The sequence below is a fragment of the Bos indicus genome, chromosome 23 (genome assembly GCF_029378745.1).
Source record: "Bos indicus isolate NIAB-ARS_2022 breed Sahiwal x Tharparkar chromosome 23, NIAB-ARS_B.indTharparkar_mat_pri_1.0, whole genome shotgun sequence".
Classification (NCBI taxonomy): Eukaryota; Metazoa; Chordata; class Mammalia; order Artiodactyla; family Bovidae; genus Bos; species Bos indicus.
In genome coordinates, this window is record NC_091782.1 from 30107570 (window position 1) to 30129699 (window position 22130).

General features: G+C 56.7%; 1 protein-coding gene across 9 annotated transcripts; it reads right to left on the reverse strand.

The window, feature by feature from the left end:
• Positions 1–3055: 3055 nt before the first annotated feature.
• On the reverse strand, positions 3056–20708 carry DDR1 (discoidin domain receptor tyrosine kinase 1). Of its 9 annotated transcripts, XM_070778254.1 has the most exons (21): positions 20578–20643; positions 18861–19052; positions 18083–18184; positions 17119–17316; positions 14242–14368; positions 14049–14151; positions 13608–13836; positions 12122–12269; positions 11749–11857; positions 11065–11251; positions 10607–10853; positions 9620–9715; positions 9347–9498; positions 8378–8543; positions 7500–7610; positions 6211–6455; positions 5925–6052; positions 5540–5755; positions 4858–5092; positions 4162–4311; positions 3056–4049 (listed from the first exon to the last, which is right to left on the reverse strand). In XM_070778254.1, the coding sequence occupies exons 5-21, from the start codon at positions 14324–14326 to the stop codon at positions 3909–3911; spliced, it is 2748 nt and encodes a 915-aa protein (XP_070634355.1). In that variant the 5' UTR covers positions 14327–14368; positions 17119–17316; positions 18083–18184; positions 18861–19052; positions 20578–20643; the 3' UTR covers positions 3056–3908. The 9 variants fall into 9 exon arrangements, with proteins under 9 accessions (XP_070634355.1, XP_070634356.1, XP_070634360.1 ...); XM_070778255.1 differs by lacking the exon at positions 18861–19052 and having other exon boundaries at positions 20578–20695; XM_070778259.1 differs by lacking the exons at positions 18861–19052; positions 20578–20643 and adding an exon at positions 18758–18776.
• Positions 20709–22130: the final 1422 nt, after the last annotated feature.

Below are 22130 nucleotides of genomic sequence, written 5' to 3' on the forward strand. Positions count from 1 at the left end.
ATAACTACTTCCTATGTTGAATTAACTAAGATATAAAACTCCAGAAAAACATCTACTTCTGCTTCATTGACTATGCTAATGCCTTTGTGTGGATCATAACAAATTGTGGAAAATTCTTAAAGAGATGGGAATACCAGACCACCTGACCTGCCTCCTAAGAAACCTGTACATAGGTCAAGAAGCAAGAGTTAGAACTGGCTGTGGAACAATGAACTGGTTCCAAATTGGGGAAGGAGTACATCAAGGCTGTATATTGTCACCCTGCTTATTTAACTTATATGCAGAGTACATCATTTGAAATGCTGGGCTGGATGGAGCACAAGCTAGAATCAAGACTGCCGGGAGAAATACCAATAACCTCAGATATGCAGATAATACAACCCTTATGGCAGAAAGTGAAGAGGAACTAAAGAGCCTCTTGATGAAAGTGAAAGAGGAAAGTGAAAAAGCTGGCTCAAAACTCAACATATAAAAAATGAAGATCATGGCATCTGGTCCATTATTTCATGGCAAATAGATGGGGAAACAATAGAAACAGTGACAGATTTTATTTTCTTGGGCTCCAAAATCACTGCAGATGGTGACTGCAGCCATGAAATTAAAAAATGCTTGCTCCTTGCAAGAAAAGCTATAACCAACCTAGATAGCATATTAAAAAGCAGAGACATTGCTTTGCCAACAAAGGTTCATCTAGTCAAAGCTATGGTTTTTCCAGTAGTCATGTATGGATATGAGAGTTGGACCATAAAGAAGGCTGAGTGTCGAAGAATTGATGCTTTTGAACTGTGGTGTTGGAGAAGACTCTTGAGAGTCCCTTGGACTGCAAGGATATCAAATCAGTCAATCCTAAAGGAGATTAGTCCTGAATATTCATTGGAAGGACTGATGTTGAAGCTGAAACTCCAATACTTTGGCCACCTGATGTGAAGAGCCAACTTACCAGAAAAGACCCTTATGCTGGGAAAGATTGAAGGCAGAAGAAGGGGACGACAGAGGATGAGATGGTTGGATGGCATCACTACTCAATGGACATGAATTTGAGCAAACTCTGGGAAATAGTGAAAGACAAAGAAGTCTGACGTGCTGCAGTCCACGGGGTGGCAAAGAGTTGGACACAACTGAGCAATTGAACAACAGCCTGGCACATAGAGGGTGCTCAGTAAGTAGCATTGTCATTATTTTCTAAAAAATAACTAAAAACATGTAAATTCATACCTGTAGTGCTACAAAGGAGTCATGTGCTCTGAGAGCATCAAGAGGGGATTTGACCTGGTTGGGCAAGTCAGGGAAGGTTACTGAAGGACAAGCAGGAGTTAACAAGGCAAAAACACCAGGGAAGTATGTTCCAGATGGAGGAACAGCAAGCTGCAAATGCCATGTGGCAGGAAGGACTGTGTCCATTGGAGGGACTGAAAGAAGGCCAGTAGTGCACAAAGTAGGGGTAGGGGAGCAAACTTGCCCAAAATTTTGTTCTATTTTGAGGTCCATGGGGAGCCATTAAAGGGTTTGGAATAAAGGAGTGGGTTTAGATTTGCATGCCTAAAGATCACACTGGCTTAAACAAACCAGAGAGGAACAGAAACAGATCCTGGGAGATTACTGCAGTGGTCCAGGCAAGACGGAGGTAGCATGTGTCCCGATGGGGATGGAAACAGAAATGATATATTTAAGGGGAATTGGGGAAGCAAAGGCAACAGAGCTTCTTGGTAGACTGGACTTGGGAGATGAGAGTAGGGGAAAAGGGGTGTAAGGATGATCCCCAGGTTTTGGTCTTGTGCAGCTCTCAGAAAACCACAGACAAGCAGCAGGTTTGAACCTGCTGAGACTTAAATTCAAATGAACTCAAGGTGATTGCATAGGTGTAGAGCTTAAGACTTACAAGGTCAGAGGTTTGGGAGTTCTTCATTCTGTCAGTGCTTATCTTAAATTGTGGGTCATAGTGATCTGACCTGTGTAGTTTCCAGCAGGTCTCAGATCTGTGACCTGGAACCCCAAGGGCCTATTAATACAACCTAAATTATCTTTATTGTCACTCCATTATCCAGTTAACTCATTTTGTGAATGTCATCAACTGAGACCCAGTGTCTTTATTTCACATGAACTGCCATCAAGATGGGTCTGCCTTTTACAATATTTACAGTGAATATTTTGTTTTCATTCCAACCAAATTTGAACTCTTTGTTAAACATTTTCCTGGTGGCTGTGGCTCATTCTTCCAGGCCTCTGGGATCATTTATGCTCTTGGTTTGGCTCTCAAATAGTTCACACCTGTTGGGTTATTTGCACACTTGATCAGTCTAATCCAGGGATTCTCTACTTGTGGCTTCCAGACCCAGGGATCTAAGACGTGGGAGGGTTTCCTAGAATCTCGGCAAGAAAAAGATTACACCTCTATTTTTATTATCCTCTAACTGAAACTTAGCATTTCCTCCAAGTATGACTGAGCAAAAGCCCCAGTATATTAGCAGTACCTGTGACTTGTCACTGATAGACACCATGGCTATTTCCCTTTCCCACTACAGCTGTAGAAATCTCAGAATATCATTTATGCTCATTACTTTTTTGAAAATGTCAGTAATTATTATACCTGCTGCTAGGTCTTCTTCTTAAGTATTTTTTAAAGCAGCATACATTACTATATCTTTTATTAACATTTTGGTCAACTTTCAATTGCTTTCCTGTTTTATATACATGTAGTCATAATTGTATATATGTATATATATTACATATATGTATGTACATATATATGTAATGTTTTTTAAACAGGTTTTAAAACATAATTCTGAGGAAGAATCAGTAGACCTCTCCGGACTGCCAAAGGGGTCCATGGGTCAGCCTCCCTCTAGGCTTCCTGCAGACCTCCATGTTCATGTGGGACCTTAGGTCCCACAGGCAAGGGTCTGGCTTTTGAAGAAGCAGAACACTCTGCTGGGCAAAACACGTTAGGAAATGGAATGGGGAGAAGAAGGAAAAAAGGGGGGAAGGAAGAAAGGAAATGGGTTGTGGGGGAGCGGGAGGCAAATTTTGACAAAACCCCAAGAAGCCCACTCGCAGCTGTGGAAAACTCAACCTTTATTATTACCTGCCTAGTGCAGGGGATTAAAATAGCATTGAGCTAGATCCATATATTAGTGTAAAAATCTGTGTCTCTCCCCCCCCAAAATGTACAAACCCCAAGTGATTATAGAAAAACCAATGTGGCAGCTACGATAGAGATGTCCAACCCCAGGGCCACAGGCCGTTGCTCTCTGTTTCCCCGCTAATCCCAATACTTATTCCACAGAAACATACAGGCTTGGAGAAGTTCTAGCTACAACACGGCAGGTGGGAGGTGGGGAGGCAGAAGGGTGGGGGTGGGGATCACCCCCAAGTCCAGTGTTTCAGAGGATGGAGGAGGGAAAGGCCAAAGCTGAGGGCAATTCCAGGAGGAGATACAAGGGAACCCCCTTCTCCCTTTCTTGTCCTCCTCACTTCCCAAATTCTCAGCCAGTGGGGTCCAGTGTGTGACGGAAAGAGAGAGGCTGGGGGCAGCAGCCTTCTCTCCAGGTACCAGTGTTGTCCAGTGGGGCCCAGGTGCGCCAGTGGGCCAGGTCCAGTGTCTGCCCTATATCTTCTCCCAGCCTCCCCAAGGGATGGCTCAAGGAGGTCAGAGAGGATCCCATCCACAGGGCCAGCTGGGTGGGCGGCAGGGGCTTCTAGGAGAGGAGCAGGAAGGAGGCATGAGAGCGTGTCCGGGGAAGGGAGGGCATCAGCTCCCTGGCAGGCCCAGCCCACCTTCAGCCACACTGCCTCTCAGAGGTGAAGGGAGGTCAGGAGGGAGAATGGAGTGGGGGTGCCGTAAGCTCCTCTTGTTTAGTGCCACTAGCCTCCCCTGAATCCCCCCGATGGGGGCGGCTGGGTGTTGTGAGTCACACTGTGTTGACCGCATCTTCTGCCAGGAACCGATGCAACTGGGAAAAGGGTGGTCGCTGCTCAGGCTCCCGGCTCCAGCACCGGAGCATCAGCTCATACAGGCTCAGCGGGCAGGCCGGGGGCCGGGACAGGTACACCTGCATTGTGGCAGCATGGATGAAAGGCAGGCAAATGGTCTTTAGTCCCTAAGATGACAGGCTCTGGCCCTTCTGGCCCCTCGGACCCATCTTCCCTCCCCTCTGCTCTCACCTGCCGGCCCTGGTCCCGGAAGAACTCCCCTGCATTCTCGATGACTTGCTCATCAGTGAGCTGTCCAAAGGGCTGGGCCCTGCAGAGCATCAGCACCTCCCATAAGGTGACCCCAAAGGCCCACACGTCACTGGCGGTTGTGAACTTCCCCTGGTGTGTGGTAAGGCAACAGAGGCAGAGAAAGCCATCAGATGACAGAGACCCTCCTCCTCTCCCCACTGGGACCCTGTCCACTCAGCATCACCACCCACCCCACTCACTCCCTCCCCGCCGACACTCCACCCTCCTTAGCTGGCCCTCTTTCCCACAAAGCCCACTCCTCTCCCCTGGCTCTGCCTTCCTTCTGCTGCTCTAGTCCTCGCCTCACCTCTTCCCGTTTCTATCCATCTTTCTTTCCATTTTCTGGTCCTGATTCCCAATCTGTCTCTAGCTTCTTTATCTTCCTTTCTCTCTGCTACCCTGACTCCATCTCTCATACTCGATCTTGGCTCCTGGACTGCTCCCCATCACACCATAACTCCCTCTTCCTCAAGTCCCTTGAGACCTTGTAGAACATTAGCCCAAACTTTCACTTTAGTGATGAGGAAGACTGCAGTCCAGGGAAGGCAGGTGACTGAATGAGATCCCAGGGCTCCGAGTGGCAGTCAGTGCTGCCCCAGCCTCCCCTCCCTGCCCACCTCTGTAAGGGCCTCTCACCATAAGGATGCACTCCCAGGCCATCCACCGGATGGGCAGCACCGCCCGGCCCTGCACGCGGTAATAGTCCCCAGCGTAGAGGTTCCGGCTCATGCCAAAGTCGGCGATTTTGATGGTGAAATTTTCCCCAACCAGGCAGTTCCTCGTGGCCAAGTCCCGATGCACAAAGTTGAGTGTGGCCAGATAGCGCATGCCCGAGGCGATCTGGGCCGCCACGTGCAGCAGCATCGGGTAGCTGGGTACGGGAGCCGACAACAGAGGGTCATGGGGCAGCCCTAGACCCGTGCCTACCTCACAGATTGCTGGGAGATGAAGGAGAGCCCGCTTCCCAGGACTGGGTTCTCCCTCCTCCTGGGGCAGAGATGGAAAGTCCAGGTGGAGGCCCACTCAACCTTTCTCTATGCTCATCTGACCCCAAAGAGATACCATGTTTATTATGCTCCCGTCTGCACTCAGGGGCAGAGAGAGAGTGAGGGAGAGAGAGCACAGGGCAGTTCCTGACCTGCACCACCCTCACTGTCGTCATCTCTGGCCTTCCTGCCCCTCGAGTTCCAGATGAACACGGCCACGTGTGTCTCATCCCAGGCCCCCTCCTGGAACCTTGCCTGTCTGCCCACCCCGTGCTTCCCCTTTCCCTCTAAGCTGGGGCGAGGGGAGCAGGTGAGACCCCTTGTGTGTGTACCTGATGGTGGGCCCCTGGGCCGCCTCCCCATCCCCGGGCCCCTCCGTCGCCTTGTCCTCTAGCTGGTGGGCACTGAGGAACTGGTTGAGGTCGCCGTTCTCCATGTAATCGGTTATCATACAGAGCGGGTCGTCCTGCACACACACACCCAGCAGCCGGATGATGTTTGGGTCCTTCAGCCTCGACATGATCTTTACCTCCTTCAGGAAGTCATTCCTGGAGAAGCAGGGAGAAGGTGGCAGGTCACCGAGGGGCTGCCCTGCAGTTTCTAATCTAGCACCCCCGCACCCCTGCTCACTAGCCCCTAGCCACTCTCCCCACTCTTCCAGGTTTCTCTCAATCACTTCTCACTCTTCACCTTCCAGACGCCATCCCTGGTCCTCACCTGGCATTCTTGGTGGCATCCGGCCGTAGGATCTTGACCGCTACCAACAAAGGGTGTCCCTTGCGCACACTGAGGGGGAAGTCAAGACTGACTAGATCCTGAGGGCTCTCTACCTCACACAGGTGCACCTAGAGGAAGAAGGCGATTTGCTAGGAGCCTCGAGCTTCACCAAGGTGACAGGGCCAACTGGAACAACACAGCCACGGAGGACAGGCTGCTGGCCAAGGGGAGGCCTGGCTGTGGCGTGCAGCCCCACTACCGACGGCTGGAAAGGAATCCTACTTACCTCCCCAAACTGGCCCTCGCCAAGCTTCTCCTTGAAGCGGAGCCTTGACCGAGGGAAATCCACTCTGGGGGGCCCATCCCCAGCCGCCCCTGGGGGCAGCGCGGGCACAGCATAGGTGTTGCCCCCGGTGACGCCCTGCAGGGTGACAATGTCAGCCTCGGCATAATGGGGGACGCTGTTCTGGGGAGGTGGGGGCAGAAGCGGGGCACCTGGCTTCTCAGGCTCCATATAGTCCCCACTGCAGGCTGGAGGGGTGAGGGAAAGAAGACAGAAAGAGGCATCAAGAACAGCCCCTGAGAGCCAAGGTTCTCCACATCCCCCGCCGCCCAGAGGCCCCATCCCCTGCCTCTCAGGTGGGCGAGAGATGGGGCCTACCCTCCACCTCCTGGTATTCCACCCAGCAGCCTCAAAACAGAGGAGGCGCTGGCACGGGATAAGAGCTGCTAGAGAGCTTTCAAGGCAGTGGAAATGGATAAGCAAAGAAGGTCATGAACTCATGTTCTCTAGGGATCCTAGCACAGTCCAGGACCATGAAAAAGTCTTGGCTGAAAGTGGAATTCCTCTACCCACCACTAGAAGGATGGTCCCAGCCATCTGGTGACTCTCCAATTTCCAAACCCTTGTCCCACTCACCACCGGCCACTGCCATTCACGTTGCTGGGCTACCCCCTGCTTTCATCCTTTCATCCTCTCTGCCATGGTTACCCAAACCCTCCCTGGCCCAACACACCAAGCTCAGAGACAAGGAGAGACAGGGGCACATGGAGGGAGAAAACAGTGCCTCCCAGCCCGCACAACATGGAATCTACAGACAGGAGAGGAAGCAGAGCTGTCCCCGCTTAGCCCTGGGGAAGGGGCGACAAGAAGGCAACACAGGGGAGAGGAGGAGCAGACGGAAGGGCGGGGGCGGGAGCAGAGAGAGGACACATTGGGGAGAGGGCCTCCTTGCGGCTCTAGAGAGGGGAGAGTGAAGGGGGGCTTACAGAGAGCCTGGAGCCACCGCAGCATCCTCCTCTCTGGCTCTGGGAGCTCAAGAGATGGGCGCGACAGGAGGAGGGGAACCAAGCTGAGAACCAGGGAGCTTTCTACTCCTCAGCTCAAGGGAACAGCCTTAAAAAGGACCAAGCAGCAGCAGAACAGCAGTATGGGCATAAAAGCTTCTTCCTTGGGAGCTCAGGAGAGCAGAAGAGGCCACAGTCGGGAGAGGAGGGAGAGCAAGGTCTGAGGACTTTCCCTGCCCCAGTAGAGGTACCAGGAGCCTGGCAGAGCCTAGGGGTGGAGGGGCTTACCCTGGGTGTTGGTGGGTTTGGCCCAGGCGGGTGTGGGGGGGCCCGGGCCTCGAGGGGGGCGGGCGTAAGTGGCCAGAAGGAGACGGTAGGCCGGATTGGAGAGCAGCAACGCTGTCGGGAGAAGGAGGGGGGGAAACACGGGGAAGGGGTGAGACTCAAGGCTAGACAGAGGGTGGGCGGGGGGAGACAAGGGGAAGGGATGAGACTCAAGGCTAGACAGACAGGGAGACACAGAACAGGGCAAGACTAGGGTTGATGAGACCGAATGTACTGAGAGAGACTGTGTAAAACAAGGATCTGGAGGGTGCTGGATAACTGGACGGATAGGTGATGGATGGATGAATAGATGATGAATGGACGGGTAGATGGATGGATGAATGTATGTGGATAGATGGAGAGTGAGTGCAGGGATAGATGATGAAAGAACAAACAGATGATGAATGGCTAATGAATGGATGATGGATGGACAAATGGATGCATGAGTATATATGGATCGATGGACAAACAGATGGAAAAATGACAGAATGGATATATAAATACAGATAGACGGACAGAATGAACATGGTGAGTCTAGGAGAGGAGAGGAGCCAGGAAGACACAATGAAAAGACACAACAGAGAAGAGAGTGGGGTGTGTGGGAGACACAGTAACAGGATGAGAGCGCTAGGAACTGTGGGAAATTCCGGAGGGAAATTATACGCTAGGGACATGAGTAACGTAGAGGGCTGGGACCAGGGACACAGAAATAAAAAAATGAGTTGAAACTGGGAAAGACAGTTTGGTAAAGGAAAAGAAAGGAACGGTAAAGGAGAGAGGAAAGGACACACTAGGAAGACAGGCAGAGGATGGAGGTGGGACTGGAAAAAGGCAGGTCTTACCCGAGCTGTTGGGGACACTGGGAGCAGAGTGGGGTGGATTCCCACGAGGCCGCGGCTCCTGATAAGGGGGTGGCTCTCGGGGGCCTGGGCGGTTGTTGATGAGGATGGTATCCCCGGGGACAGAGAGATGAACCGTCAGCTCCTCTTCTAATACCCTACGCTCGGCCTTGTCGTGGGGAACAGGAAACATTAAGCGCAGCTACTGCTCAGCTGTTTGTTAAATGCTCTACACGTGTGCCCTCCTTCAGGCCTCACTACAGGCCTGTATTGTGTCTACTATTACTCCATCTCACCGGCAAAGAAACAGGCTTCAGTGCATTTAAGTCCCACAATGTGGTTCCAACCCAAATCCTACCAGTTCATAACTATCAACTTTAACGCGTTATCACCACCACTGGACTCTCGCCCAGAAGATGTGGACAGGGGTGGTGGTGTGCCCCACTTCTTCCAGTCGCCCCTCTAGCTCCACTCGCCACCTTTTCCCACTGGGCTTCTGCCCCAAGAGGTTGATGTGTGGGCCACATCAGCGGGCTGGGTCTGGGTTGGCCAGAGAGGGTCCCCAGCAGGAGTCTGGAGAACAGGCAGGAAGTGAGATCAGGGAGTTTAGCCTCCCAGCCTCACCCCAAGGGATGGACCCAGGTGAGCCGCCTCCCGGCACCCATGTCCATTGCCTGACTCAGGCGCCCTGTCCACACTCCTCCTAGATTCCTCCTGGGTTCCCGTCACTGCCTCTTCCTCTCACCCACAGGCCCAGGGATGAGGGCAGCACTGCGGTGAGCAGGCCCTAGGAACTGCACTGCTTCTCCTGATTTACATACCCCCTGCCCAAGTCTCTCGATGTGGGCTTCTTACTAAGCCTCCCTCTAATTATTCTCATTCGACTGCGCTCTGTGGTCCCTGCTGGACCCCGAACTAACACGGGAGCCCCACTCTCTGCCCCCGCATCCCACCCGTCCCCCCATCGCCCACCTTGCTGAGGAGCCGGCGCCAGTGCAGCCGCCATAGCATGAGGGCAATGATGAGCAGCAGCAGCAGGATGATGGCCACCAGGCAGCCAATGAGGATGGCGGTCGGGCTCCCCTCGGCCTTGGCCACAGGCTGCTGGCCCCTGGGCTCCAGCTCTGGCGGGGGGAGCACAAGGGTCAGGACCATGGGAGACCCCCCCACCCATGCTGCGGGGGCCCCAGGGACGACTGGTGGCACAGGACCCACACGCCTTTAAGGGGCCCGAGGGCGGCTCACCCAAGCTGCTGAAGTTTGTGGGAGGGGGGCCGGGTGGCCACCAGGGGGCTGGTGGGAAGGTGCCCCCCAAAGCCAGGGAGGAGTCATTCACAACATCTGGGGAGAAGGGAGAAAAAAGAGGGAGTCAGATAAGGGGGCAACCAAAGGGAGGCACACATGCACGAGAGCCAGGAATGACCTGCTGTTTGGTCAGAAGCAGGAGCAGGGCTTCCCTGGTGGCTCAGCAGTAAAGAATCTACCTGCAATGCAGGAGACCAGGGTTTGATCCCTGGGTCAGGAAGATCCACTGGAGAAGGGAATGGCAACCCACTCCAGTATTCTTGCCTAGGAAATCCCATGGACAGAGGAGCCTGGTGGGCTGCAGTCCACGGGGTCTCAAAAGAGACACGACTGAACAACTAAACAACAGGCAGCGGGGCTGATACTCAGTGTATGCAGCAACCCACTGGGAAGGGTGGTAGAATAGGATCCTGGAGGGTTGTGGCTGTGGTAGGTGTTAACCTTTTAGTTGCTGGATTGTGGGGAGAAGCTGGACTCAGGGGGAGCCCAGGGTGGGGCTCAGGAGGCTCAGAGAAGAGGCTACTTCTCAAACAGCACAGAATATTTCAATATTTTAACAACCACAGTCATACTGCTCACCATCAGTCAAGAGTGAGGAGCTCATAAAGGAAAGACTGAGATAGGCAGGGAGAAATGGGGAAGAGGGGTTCAAATTAGTTAGGGCCCCCTGCTGGGTTCAATCCCTTGGTTGGGAAGATCCCCTAGAGAAGAAGATGGCAACCCACTCCAGTGTTCTTGCCTGGAGAATCCCATGGACAGAGGAGCCTGGTGGGCTACAGTCCAAGGGGTCGCAAGGAGTCAGACTCGACTGGGTGACTAAGCACAGCCCTGCTTGGAAAGGCTCATTGCTGCCAAGAATGACTATTTGGGGTCACTACGGGTTAGCAATCCCAGGGGCCTGGAACTGGGCAGAGACCAGGGGCTTACCGGAAATGAAGGAGATTTCGCTGAAGAGTAGCCAGGGCCCCGCAAAGAGAAAGCGGCATTGCAGGAAGCGGCCCATGCGGCCGCCCAGGGGCACTGACACAGTCCGGGCTCTGGGGTCCCCCAGGCTGCCCCCCAGAGCATGGCGCACGGGCTCCCCCTCCCAGGCCATGGCCGGGCCCCTCTTGAAGCGACACTCCACCCCACCGGGCAGGCGGGCTCCCAGCGTGTGCATGTTGTTGCAGTGGACCTGGGGGAAAGGGAGGAGGGACACAAGGTCAAGGCCAGGAGAGCCCAAGCGAGCACCCCGGGGCACCCAGCCTGGTCTCAGAGCCCTTCCTGGGAGCTGGCCGCGCCCACCTGCATGGCCTGGAAGGCCCTCAGGCAAGGAGAGCCCAAGCGGGCACCCCAGGGAACCCAGCGTGGTCTCAGAGCCCTTCCTGGGAGCTGGCCGCACCCACCTGCATGGCCTGGAAGGCCCTCAGCCGCTCAAACTCAAACTCCATCTCCACGTAGCCACTGGGGAAGCTGTGGTTGCTCCAGCCCACATAGTCGTAGCCCGGCCAGACCCGTAGCTCCTGGCTCTTCCTAAAGTCATCCAGCCCCACCACACCATCTGCCAGTTGGCCCAGCCCTCCGTACTGCAGCCTGGCAAGCAGGGGGCCGAGGAAGAAGAGGTTGGAAGAGAAGAAAGTGTCACCTGTCTGCGTGCTCTACAGCCCTGCTTCCCAGTGATCTGGCCAGCCTGGCCCAGCAACCCCCTCACCCTCGCCCCAGCCTCACACAGCTCTCTCTTCTCCACACCCGGGGAGGAGGGTGGGGTGGAGCACCTTGCAGTCACATGTTACACAAAGGCTCCGCCTCTAAGGGACATCGCTCAACCCACAATGTGTGTATTTACTGTGACGATTTACAATGGAGCTAAGTGTCTTTGCCTTTTCCTAATTCGCACCAAGTATCACATGAGCTAGTGGTCACCCTGCTACCCCTCAATCCTGGTCCTGTCCCTGGAGGCCCCACCCAAGCCATGCCTCTCTGCAGTTCCGCCCTCTCCCTGCCCAGACAGCTAACCACACCCCTGCCCCACCCACCCCATCCACCCTCCCACCCCAGGCTCCGTGTCCTGCGGGGCCCGCTTCTTTCACCCGCCAACAGTGTGCGTGGTATATCCATCGTAGGTGGAGTCATTGAGGTGCACGGCCTCAGATAAGTACATCGTCTGCCCCACAGGGGCCGTGTAAGACAGGAGTCCATCTGGGGTGGGGGTAGGAGGGGCGTTAGGGGCACAGAACCTCTAGCCTCCCTCCCCCACCCCTGTGTCAGGCTTGGGTGGGTTTCAGGCCCCTCTCTCAAGTGCTGCCATAGGCCACTGGCATGGCAGAGGCAATGCTTGCCTGTCCCCTCCTCACTCATAGGGACAGCTTCCCAACAGGAGAGAGGATCCTTGACGCCTCGCTCCCCTGTCCCCGCTCCCCCATCCCCAGGACAGGAATGAATTCTTGGGGTCTGAACACTCACCCTTCCAGAGGCAGCCATAGAGCTCCACCCGCAGACACACGCTCATGACCCGGTCTGCCCGGGGATAGAAGCGAACCAGTCGGGCCACCATGGGGGGCCCAAGGTCCTTCAGCACCACTCCCCCAGGATCCTCATTACCTAAGATCACCTGTGGGCCAGGACATGGGATAGATGAGAGAAGAAGGCTCCAGATCAGATCTAACTTCCCAGCCACCAGTGGCTTCCTGGCCCAGCCCATAGTGGTCACAGAGAGACCCACAAAGGGTGGCACCAAGCACCCGGGGCCGTGGAGTACAGCCGGGCCTTCAATAAGTCAAGGGGCTGCAGCAGAGCCCTCTGATACCCCTCCCAGCCTGACCGTCTGTCCTGACCTCCAGCATCAGCTCTCCCATCCCTTCCTTGCCTGGCTCTGCTCATCCTGTTGTGCCCGGATTCCACCCAGGCCCTCGCAGCTCTGCACCCCTGCTCTGGCTTCCCTCTTCCGTCACCCCAATCCCTCTGTTCACTCAGCAGCCACTGGCTGAGCACTTACTCTGCACCAGCCAGGCACAGCCTCTAGGGGGTGAGCATCCATCCCTCCCCTGTAGAGTCCAAGAGGAGAGGCAGCTCTACAAGCAAGAGGCAGCAGGAGGTGGGGAGTCCAAAAAGGCTCTGAGGAGGTGATATCTTGGGGGAGAACTGAATGGAGGGAGGAAAGCCTGGGCACAGCTGGGGAGAGAGAGCTTTCCAGGCACAGAGACTGGCAAGTGAAGGTATCTTGAGACTGTGGGGTGAGCCCTAGAATGTTCCAGGAACAGCAAGAAAATCAGCATGGCCTGTATGAACAGGGAGAGGACTAAGGGGTGTGGACAAGAGCCAGCCTGGGCTGAGCTTCTGCACCCAGGAGGGAGCTCAGCTTTTGTGCTGGCGGGGAGGAAAGCCAGCAGAGGGAGTGAGCCAGGCATGAGGCATCTGCTTGGCATTTTCTCAGGCACCCTGGATGTAGCCTCCAGGTGGAGATGACTTCAGGAAAGAAAGAAGCAAGGAGAGCCATTTGGAGACTATTGCATTCGTCTAAGCAGGGGATGGTGGGGCCTGGCCTGGGGCAGTAGAGATGGACGTGCTAAGAAGTGAGCAGATTTCAGGAAATATCATGGAGGCAGAACAGACTTGCCTTGCTGATGCTTTAAAGTAGGAGGTGGAAAGAATAGAGGAATCAGGGATAGCATCTTAGCTTACAGTGGTACCATTTCCTGAGTTAGAGAATGCTGGAGGCGGAGGAGGTTTGGGGTGGGAATGGGGATCAAGTTCAGCCTGAGAAGTTTATGGTAAGTTTGAGAAGCCTATTACACATCTAGGTGGGAAGTGGTCAGGTTTGCAACACTTGATGGAGCTCAGGGGAGATGCCCAGGCTAGAGAGGGCACACACTGCAGAGTCATTAGTGTACAGCACACAGCTGGGGCACAGAGGGGACCTAGACTTCCGGGGCTATCCCCCCAGCCTCACCTCCTGGCCCCAGCGGTCCCTCCAGTCCATCCAGCGGTGGCCGTCCCGGGAGTAACGCAGTCGGTAGCTGGGAGAGAACTCCTTGCCCAGGCCCCCTGCGTGCCGTCCCTGGGTGCCTACCAGTGCCACCAGGTGCAGCCGCCGCAGGTCCACCTGGAGGTATTCCTCCTCCTTGGGGAACACCGGCCCTGCAGGGCACCAGGCGCCATCTCCGTCGCTGCTTTCAAGCCTGGGAGGGGGCAGGAGGTCACAGGGGATACCTGGCCCTAGGTCTGCCTCTGTCTCCAGTATTTAATCCCCACCCAGACACTTGAAACTGGGCCGGGGGGTTGCCATTGGCATTGGCCCTCTCAGAAGCCTCTTGACTTGGTCAGAGGGCTGGAAGCACAAGCAGCAGCCCCAGGGGTTGCCCTCTGGGACAGCCCCAGGTGTGCTAGGTACCTGCTGTGGCGAGCGGCGGTGGAGTCTGACCAGGAGCTGGAGGCAGAGATGTCACCATCTGGGATGGTCCGGTCCTGCATGCCCAGGGCATAGCGGCACTTGGCTGGGTGAACACAGGCATATGGAGGGTCAAGGCCACCGACTCAGTCTCCCAAGCCCCATCCATCAGGGACCCAACAGCCAGTCTCCTCACCAGGGTCAAAATGTCCCTTCATGTCAGCATCTCCAGTTGCCACCAAGAGCAGCAGCAGTAGAAATGAAAGGGCCCCTGGTCCCATTGCTCCAGATCCCTTGGGCCTATGGGGGCGGGGGCAGCATCTCTGCAAGGGACATAAGCGTGGGGGGAAGGTTAGTGTAAGGGCAATCAGGGAGACTGGCTCACGGCCAACAGCATGGGAGAGACAGAATGGATTGCTCTGGGGATAACTGGAGCAAAATGACCACAACAGTCGCTGTTTAACAGCATCAGCGGTATTTTTAGAATGCTCCCCATGTGCCAGACACAGAGCTAAACGCTGGTTTCCCTCCCCACTTAGGAGACCAGAATTCTCAAACAAGTGGGGGACCCCAGCACTTCCCAATCGCAGTGCCCGCCACAGCCATGCTGGCCCCTGACCCAGCAGCTTCAGCAACACCTGGGTGCTTGGCGAAATGCAGACTCTCAGACCCACACAATCAGAATCTGCATTTTAATGCAATCCCCAGGTGACCTGTGCCTGTTACAGCTCAAGAATCCTGGGTCTTCCTCACTGGGCCCCAGGCAGCTTGCCCCACCCCACCCCTGAAAACCATTTCAACTACAATTCCTTATGAACCCAGGTACCTACCCTCCCCAGCCTCAGTCCCAGGCCCAGAGCCAGACCAAATTATCTTGACCTGTCTTCTTCCCAGCAGAGGTCAGCACTCAGTTCTCCAGGCTGTGGAATTCTTTGGGACTCCTAGTACCACCCCTCCTACCTTTACCCTCTCTGCCATCAGGTCCCCTCTGCCTGCTCTGCCTTCCCTTCCTAAGATCTTGACATCCTATTCCCCCAGTTCCAGTTTCTGAAGAGGGCTGCCTCAGAAGGAAGAGCCCAGGGCAGAGGGAAAGGCTGAGTTGCCTTGGAGATGAGGGCGGTTCTAAAGACAGGGAAGCCAGGTCACCCCAGGAGGTTGGAGGAGTGGGGGGACACTCCCCCATCCCTTTGTCCTCCTCCAGCTGCTCCCACAATGCTCTAGGGCAGGAATGTAAGAGGCAGCTGAGACCCCCACAGCTCTGCTGCAGCAGCAGCTGAGGGGCTACTGAGTTGTGGGGGGACCCAGCTATCAAAAGAGAGCTGGAACCAGAAGCATCACACCTGGTCCCTTGGGGGTCAGGGAGCCAACACCCAGAGCAGACTGCCGGAGCCCCAGGCAGGCAGCCTGGCGTTCCTGGGTGCTGCTCTCCACCCCCCACCTCCCCAGGGAACAGCGGGGCCCTTGTTCCCCTGAGTAACCTTCATGCCTACCCCAGATGAGTCATCGCAGCCAGACGGAGCAAGCAAGAGGAGCCTGGGGCAGAGATACAAAGACAGGCAGAGGAAAGAAGGCAGGGGGAGACAGGGCGAGAAACACAAAGCAAGAGGTAAACAGAGCAGGCTTCGAAGCGCAGGGCACAGAGCCAAGCGGAGAAATGCACAGAGGCGTCTGGGGCAATCTGTTCTCTGACACCCTGTCACCCCACTTCTCTCCACTGGGTCAGAAGCACCAAGGACAGGCCCAGAAGACCTTTCCCAACCCCATCACAACCAATTACAAGTCAGGGGCTGGAACACTCTGCTGCAAGCCCATCACCCTCTTCTCCCAACCCCCAACCCCGACTCCAGACAACACCCACAGAGCTCTGTACACACACACACACACACATACACACGTGGTCACTCAAACTTAGAGAGCCAGATGTAAACACTGGGGTTAGATGTAGGGTACACGCACACACATACACAAACCTCTGTCTCACAGACTTCCAGAGAGTCTCATAAATCCATTACATACATAGACATCCCCCCAACCCGGGGCAAATACAGACACTTGTGCACACATCAGCTCCATCCACACCTCTGCATTCTTTCAAGTCCACTTAGTGACTAGCCATCCTCCGACACCTGTGAACCTGACATGATAGACATGTTCCTATGATCAGAGGACAGTGTGAGACACACACACTCGGGTCCCCGGGCACAGGATCCCAAGTGAACTGCAGCCCACCCACTAATACTCAAGGTGACCATAAGGAAGTCAAGAGAGTGGGGAACAGAAGGAAACTTGGGTGGCTGGAGTGACGATAAGAAAAGCCATTTCTCTGCTTTCCCATAGGCTCAGCTTTCACCTGTCTCCACTGTACCACTCAATTCTGGGCACACCTATGTGCCAAAAGCAACAGTGAGTCTGGCTGGGGGTGGAGGTGCTGGAAAGGAATGTCCACCAGCAGGGGACCTGTAGGGTGAAGGCTGGAGAGGAGGGAGTAGGGGAGGGACACTGAGGATGGTGCTCACTGGGCAATGACAGTATCTCCTGGCAGAACCAGCTGACCATCCAGCCTGAATGAGCGCCTGTCGCTGGCAGGTTAGGGTGTCAGGCCCTCTCTCTGCTGGCCTGAGGCCAGGCTGCCCAACTGGGAGCTGGCTGGGTGAGCAGGCTTAACAGTGAGTAGATGCCCGCAGAGACTGGCCCAGTGGGAGGACAGGCCCACTTCTCCAGGAAGTTGGGAGATGATGGGGGGCGGGGGGAACATATGAACACCTGTTTTCCTGGGGTGCAGTTCCTTCCAGACTGAGTTAGGGGGTCCTTCCTCAAGACTGGAACACACTTTCTAGGAGGTCAGGGGTCCCCCCACTCCCCCGGCCCCCCGCCCGCATTTTCCGAGCAGTAAGCCAGAGCGCTGGGGAGGCGGGCAGGGACTGACTTAGCAACGCTGGACAACCAAGTCCAGCCCGGGAACGTCCTGCCTCCCGCCCAGGCCCTCATCCTTGGGCCACCGTACGCCCCCGGAGTCCCGGGCCGCCGCCCTCGCCCCTCCACCCCGCCGGGGTCCTCCCGCCGCTCTCCCTACCTCTCATCGCTCTTCGCCGCAGACCCGGGCGTCCGACCCCGAAGCGGGGCCTCCTCGGCGGCGGCGGCGGCGGCGGCGGCGGCGGCGGGGCGGCGGGGCGCGGGGAGGGGGAGGCGGAGGGAGCCAAGAGCCGGGAGCGCGAGGCGCCGGCGGGGCTCGGGTGTCGGGAGGCGGCTCCCGCGAGCAGCTGTCGGGGGCCTGTTCCGGGGAGAGGAGCCAGGGCTGGGGCGGCTCGAGCCCAGGCGCCGCCTCCCCCTCCCCGCTCCCCCGCTCCGCCGGCTCTCCGCGCGCCCGGGCCGCGGCCCTCCCTTCCCCCGCCCGGGCCGGACCGTCCCCGCCTGCCGCTCCCACGCCCGGCGCCGCCCTCCGGGCCCCGCGCTCCCCTCCGCCCCGCCACGCCCACCCGCATTCCCCCGCGCGCCGCGGCCTCCCCCAGGTAACCAGCTCGGCTCGCCCACCCCTCTCCACCCGCCCATGGCCCACCCCCCGGAGCCCCACAAAGGAGGATCGCCGCAGCGAGGGCCAGCTGTGGACCGCTCAGGGCCTCCCTCTCTCCCTGCCCCCACGACGGGATGGCCCCCCGTTCCACCCACCCACCCCCCTTTTCTGGGCTCAGTTCCTAGAGAGGGAGGTGAAGGGGAGCAGCCCCAGGGCACAGGGAAGGAGCGCGTTCCCACAGGCCCGGCGCTGCGCCGGAGTTTGAATGGGGGAAGGGAGCGGGGCTCACCTGTCCAACCCGGCCTCCTAGACCTACTCTTTTCACATCACCAGGCTCGGCTTCTCTCTGACTGCTCTGAGTCTCCTGTCCTCTACACCCAGCCCAGCCTGAGGGCTGGCTCCTCCTCTCCCAGCCCCTTCCTCGACTTCCACCCTCCAGTTCCCCGCCATAAGCCAGCAAGGCCCTTCCCAGTCTCTCTCAAGGACCTTAGCGTCCAGACTCCGAGGCCCTGGTTCCCCTGGCTACCTGCTCAAAGCCTCGGCGTCCTCCTCAGGGCAGGGCCCCCTCAGGCCCAGGCAGCTCTGACCCTGGTGGGGTCGGAAGGTCTGATCGCTGGCAAGGACAGGCCTGGACAGGTGAGCGGCGGGGGTGAGGAGGAGGACAGAAAGGCAAAGAGAAAATCACACAGTCAAAAAGGAGCGGTATAGAGAAGTTGGGTGCCAAGAGACGAGTAAACAGATCCAGTGTGAGAGAAAGAGCAGAGAGCTGCTGGGTGAGGTGGGCAGGACACAAGAGCTGTGCGGGGAGGTGTTCCACCCCATTCAGGGGCTACCAGGGGCCCACCACCTCTCTCCACACCCCACACCTGCCAATCACCTGCAGGGTAGGGTGGGGCTTCACGCCACTGCAGATCTCTGCCCCATTGCACCTCACAGCAGGTAGATAGAAACTCACCCTACGTGCAGACCCAGACAACAGTCCCAAGAAAGAAACACGACGTCCCGGATAAGTACACAAGGGCACTACCAGGAAGAGATGGGCCCTTGGGAGAGGCGAAGGCACACATGGGCACGTACTGCAACCCCGGGTCAACCCACAAACCTTCGGGAACCCCAACTGCTAAGGGACTCACTAACAAACAGCCCCGTAGAATTGTCTCTCCGTCCCCTCCCACCAAAGCCCCAGGTTTCCCCGGCGTACTTTCCCCCTCCGGAGTCGGCCGCAGGGGAATCTGGGCCCGGAGAGGCAGGGCCGGGGGTGGGGCCCGCCGGGGGTGGGGCCAAGGTTTCCCGGGTAACCTCACCTGGGTGGACTCTCGGCCCCTCCTTCCCGGGGCTGTTGCTCCCGGGAAGCCCCGGGCGGGCAGCCGGGCTGAACTGCCGCCAGATCCCTCAGGGAAGGAGCCACAGCCCTCACACCCCAGTGGGACATTCCACACCCCAGGCGCACGCTGACCCTGGCCAGGTGGCATGGCGGTGCCAGACCGAGGAGTCCACTGCAGAGAGTCAAAGAAACCATAGACTCCTGAAACCCTTGCTCCCTCTTGTCCCCCAGGAGACATTCCTAGTTGGTGATGCCCACCTCATCCCAGCCCAGAGCTAAAGGAGTGGGAGGGATGCGGGACTGGGGCCCAGTGGAGTCAAGTGACAGCGGAGAGGGGGCTGGAGCCGGCTGGAATGCAAGGCTCTGAGCCGAGACTCTCAGGGGCCAGAGAGGGAAGTCCCTGCCATCCAGGCCCCCAGAGTAGTACCCAAGACCGAGTGTATCCACACACCTAGTGTATCCACACAGCCGTCGGTGGTCCCCAGAGCCCGCCCACGTCTCCTGAATCACTCCCAACTCCAGTAGGCCCCCATGTCCTCCTGAGCCCCCAGAGGACCCTCTAACCCTCCTCCCTCCATCCTTCCATTCTGGGCTTCCCTCCCCTTCAAGCCAATGGCCTCCTGCTGCCCAGGAAAGCGGAGGAACAGCTGGGGAAAATGTGAGGAGAAGCACGTAGGAGAGAGCAGCTCTGGCCTGAAGACCACCGGGCCACTACAGGGAAGCCCAGCAGGACCAGTGAGAGACAGGATGGGCCCTCCACACAAGTCGCTGTCCCCTTCCTGGGAGAGGCAGCTGCCTCTGGGACAAGCAGGCTGGGTCAGCAGCTGGGGAGAGCGAGAATCCTCTGGGGGGTGGGAGGCAGGGTGAGGGGGTGGAGAAGGCCCCGGGTGTGAGAGCTTGATGCCAGCAAGTCCACTTGGGAAACTGAGGCCCGAGAGGAGGAGGAAGAGATGATGTAGCACAGGGAGAAAGATGAGACAGAGCTCAGCTGTGGGCAGCCTAGGGGATGGAGAGAGATGAGGCCACAGTGAGAGAACTCTGAGAGCAGGGGATAAACTAGGCTGTGGTAGAGGGGAACTGGGGATCAGAGAGAGGAAAGGGAGAATGAAGACAGAGGGTGCATAGCAGAAGATGGGAAGACCAAGACCGGAATTTGGGGAGAAGGGCTGGGCAAGCGAGAGAACTGGAGCGGAGGCAGGAAAGGGTGAGAGGGATGCTCAGAGAGGAGGACAGAGAAAAGAGGGGGCCTCAAAAGGGGAGCAGATACACCAAGGGGAAAAAAGGCGGCTGGAACCCAGAGATGGGAGAAGAGGAAGATGGAAAGATAGGGATTGAAAGGAAGGGACCTGGGAGAAGAGAAGAGTAAGGGGCTGAAATGGAAAGGGAAAACTAAGGGACAGACCAGGGGCTCAGGGGCCCCAATTCCAAAGGTTGAAGTGAATCTGCCTCTGGGTGTCAGGGCACGAGGGTCCCAGAACTCCCCTTGGAAACAGCCTAGCCCTAGCCCATCTGCCACACCTCGGCCCCAACTCTGTTCTCCATCCTTTCCCTCCTCCCCACCCCGTGGGCTCGGCCGCACTCCCCTCCTCCCACCACACCTCCAGCCTGAACTGCCCGGTCCCTCCCTGAGAAGGGAGGGCCCAGCGCCAGTCCCCACTCCTGCCCTCCCGGTTGGGCTCTGGCTTCCTCCCTCTCACCTCCAGCTCAGGGTTCTCCTGGGTCGCAGTCCCCCCCTGCCTCAGGGCTTTGGGGTTCCGGCTCTGGGGCTGCCAAGGCCGCCTGGCTTTGTCCGCCCATCCGGAGCCCCAGGAGCAGCTGCCCGGGCCAGCTGCGGCAGGCTTCGATGTGACCATGGCAACCCAGCCCGCTCCCCTCGCCGAGCCTCCCGGCCCCCGCAGAGAGGGAGGGAGCAGCCAGGCCGGGGAGAAAGGGAGGGGAGGCCGAGGACTGTGGACCGCAGGGACCACAGACAAAGACCCCAGACAAAGGGAGGCGAAGGGAGGCCACGAGGCAGCGAGGGAGAAAGCAGCCACGGCAGCCTGAGGCTGAGAGCTTAGGCAACAGGCATACGTCCTGCTGAAGGGGAGAATCCAGGCAAGACAGACAGACAGACAGGAGGTGCGAGAAGAGATTAACAGTGGTCCATCCAAGGCCGCCTCCTGGGTCCCTAGCAATTCATTTCCTTCCCTCAGGAATTCTCTCTTCCCTTCTGGGGAGAACGAGAATACCAGCATCCTAGTTGGCTACCCCCAAAGTATTATACGGTGAGTGCCCCCCACCAGTTACACCAAAGCGTAAGAAGCACCCAGGCCCTATAGGCACACTCAGGTTTTCAAGAACAATCCCACTTTCAGACATATTCTGACCAATCATCTTTGAAGTACAAACATCAACATCAGTCAACATGTACTCTTGACCTGTAAAATATGCTCCCCAAAGCCAAAGGGGCCTGATTAGGCCTGGAGGGAGTAGAGCCAGAAGGGAGCAGTGATGAGGTCTCACGTGAGACAAAGCAAAGTACCAAAAGGGAAGGAGAGAAAGCCAGGCTTTGCTGCTGAGAAGCAAGGATCCAAACTGCCATCTGCCATCTAGCTCCTCTGGCTGAGTCCTACAGCCTCCCAGTCTCCTCATCAGAAAGATGGCATTAAGTACCCACTCCCAGGGTCTGCTGGGATGATAATGTGGGATGGCATACAGGCCCCACTGATGGAGACAACCATCGAAACCCCACTAACAGGATCTCCATCTGTGGCTTTTCTTATGGGTCACTTGGGTCCCTGAGTTCCACCTCCCAATTCATCCCACAGTTATGAAAGGTTTGTGTAGGGCAGGGTTCTGACAGTAAGAGCTGTGAAGGATATATTGAGGAATACAACCCCCTCTGCATCCTCTGGGCATTTACAGTCTAGAGGGGGAGCCAGACAAGTATATACATGTGTAAAATATGTATTTATATATGTATGTGTGTATGCTTGTATATGTACAGAATCACAGAAGACACCCTGACCAGTGCTATAGTCAGAGCTGGAAGGGGCTGTGGGAACCCAGGAGAGGGGCAGGCCAGGTCCTCCTGAGTTCTGGAGGAGGCAAGATCAAGGACAACATCATGGATGAGCTGGAGCTTGAAGTGGGTTTTAAATCAGACAAAGATCTGCAGAAATGAGTCCAGGCCATCCCTGGCCAAAGAGACTTCGGGAACAATAGCAGAGAGATATAAAAGTGGGTTATGTGGAAATGCAGCTGTAACTGG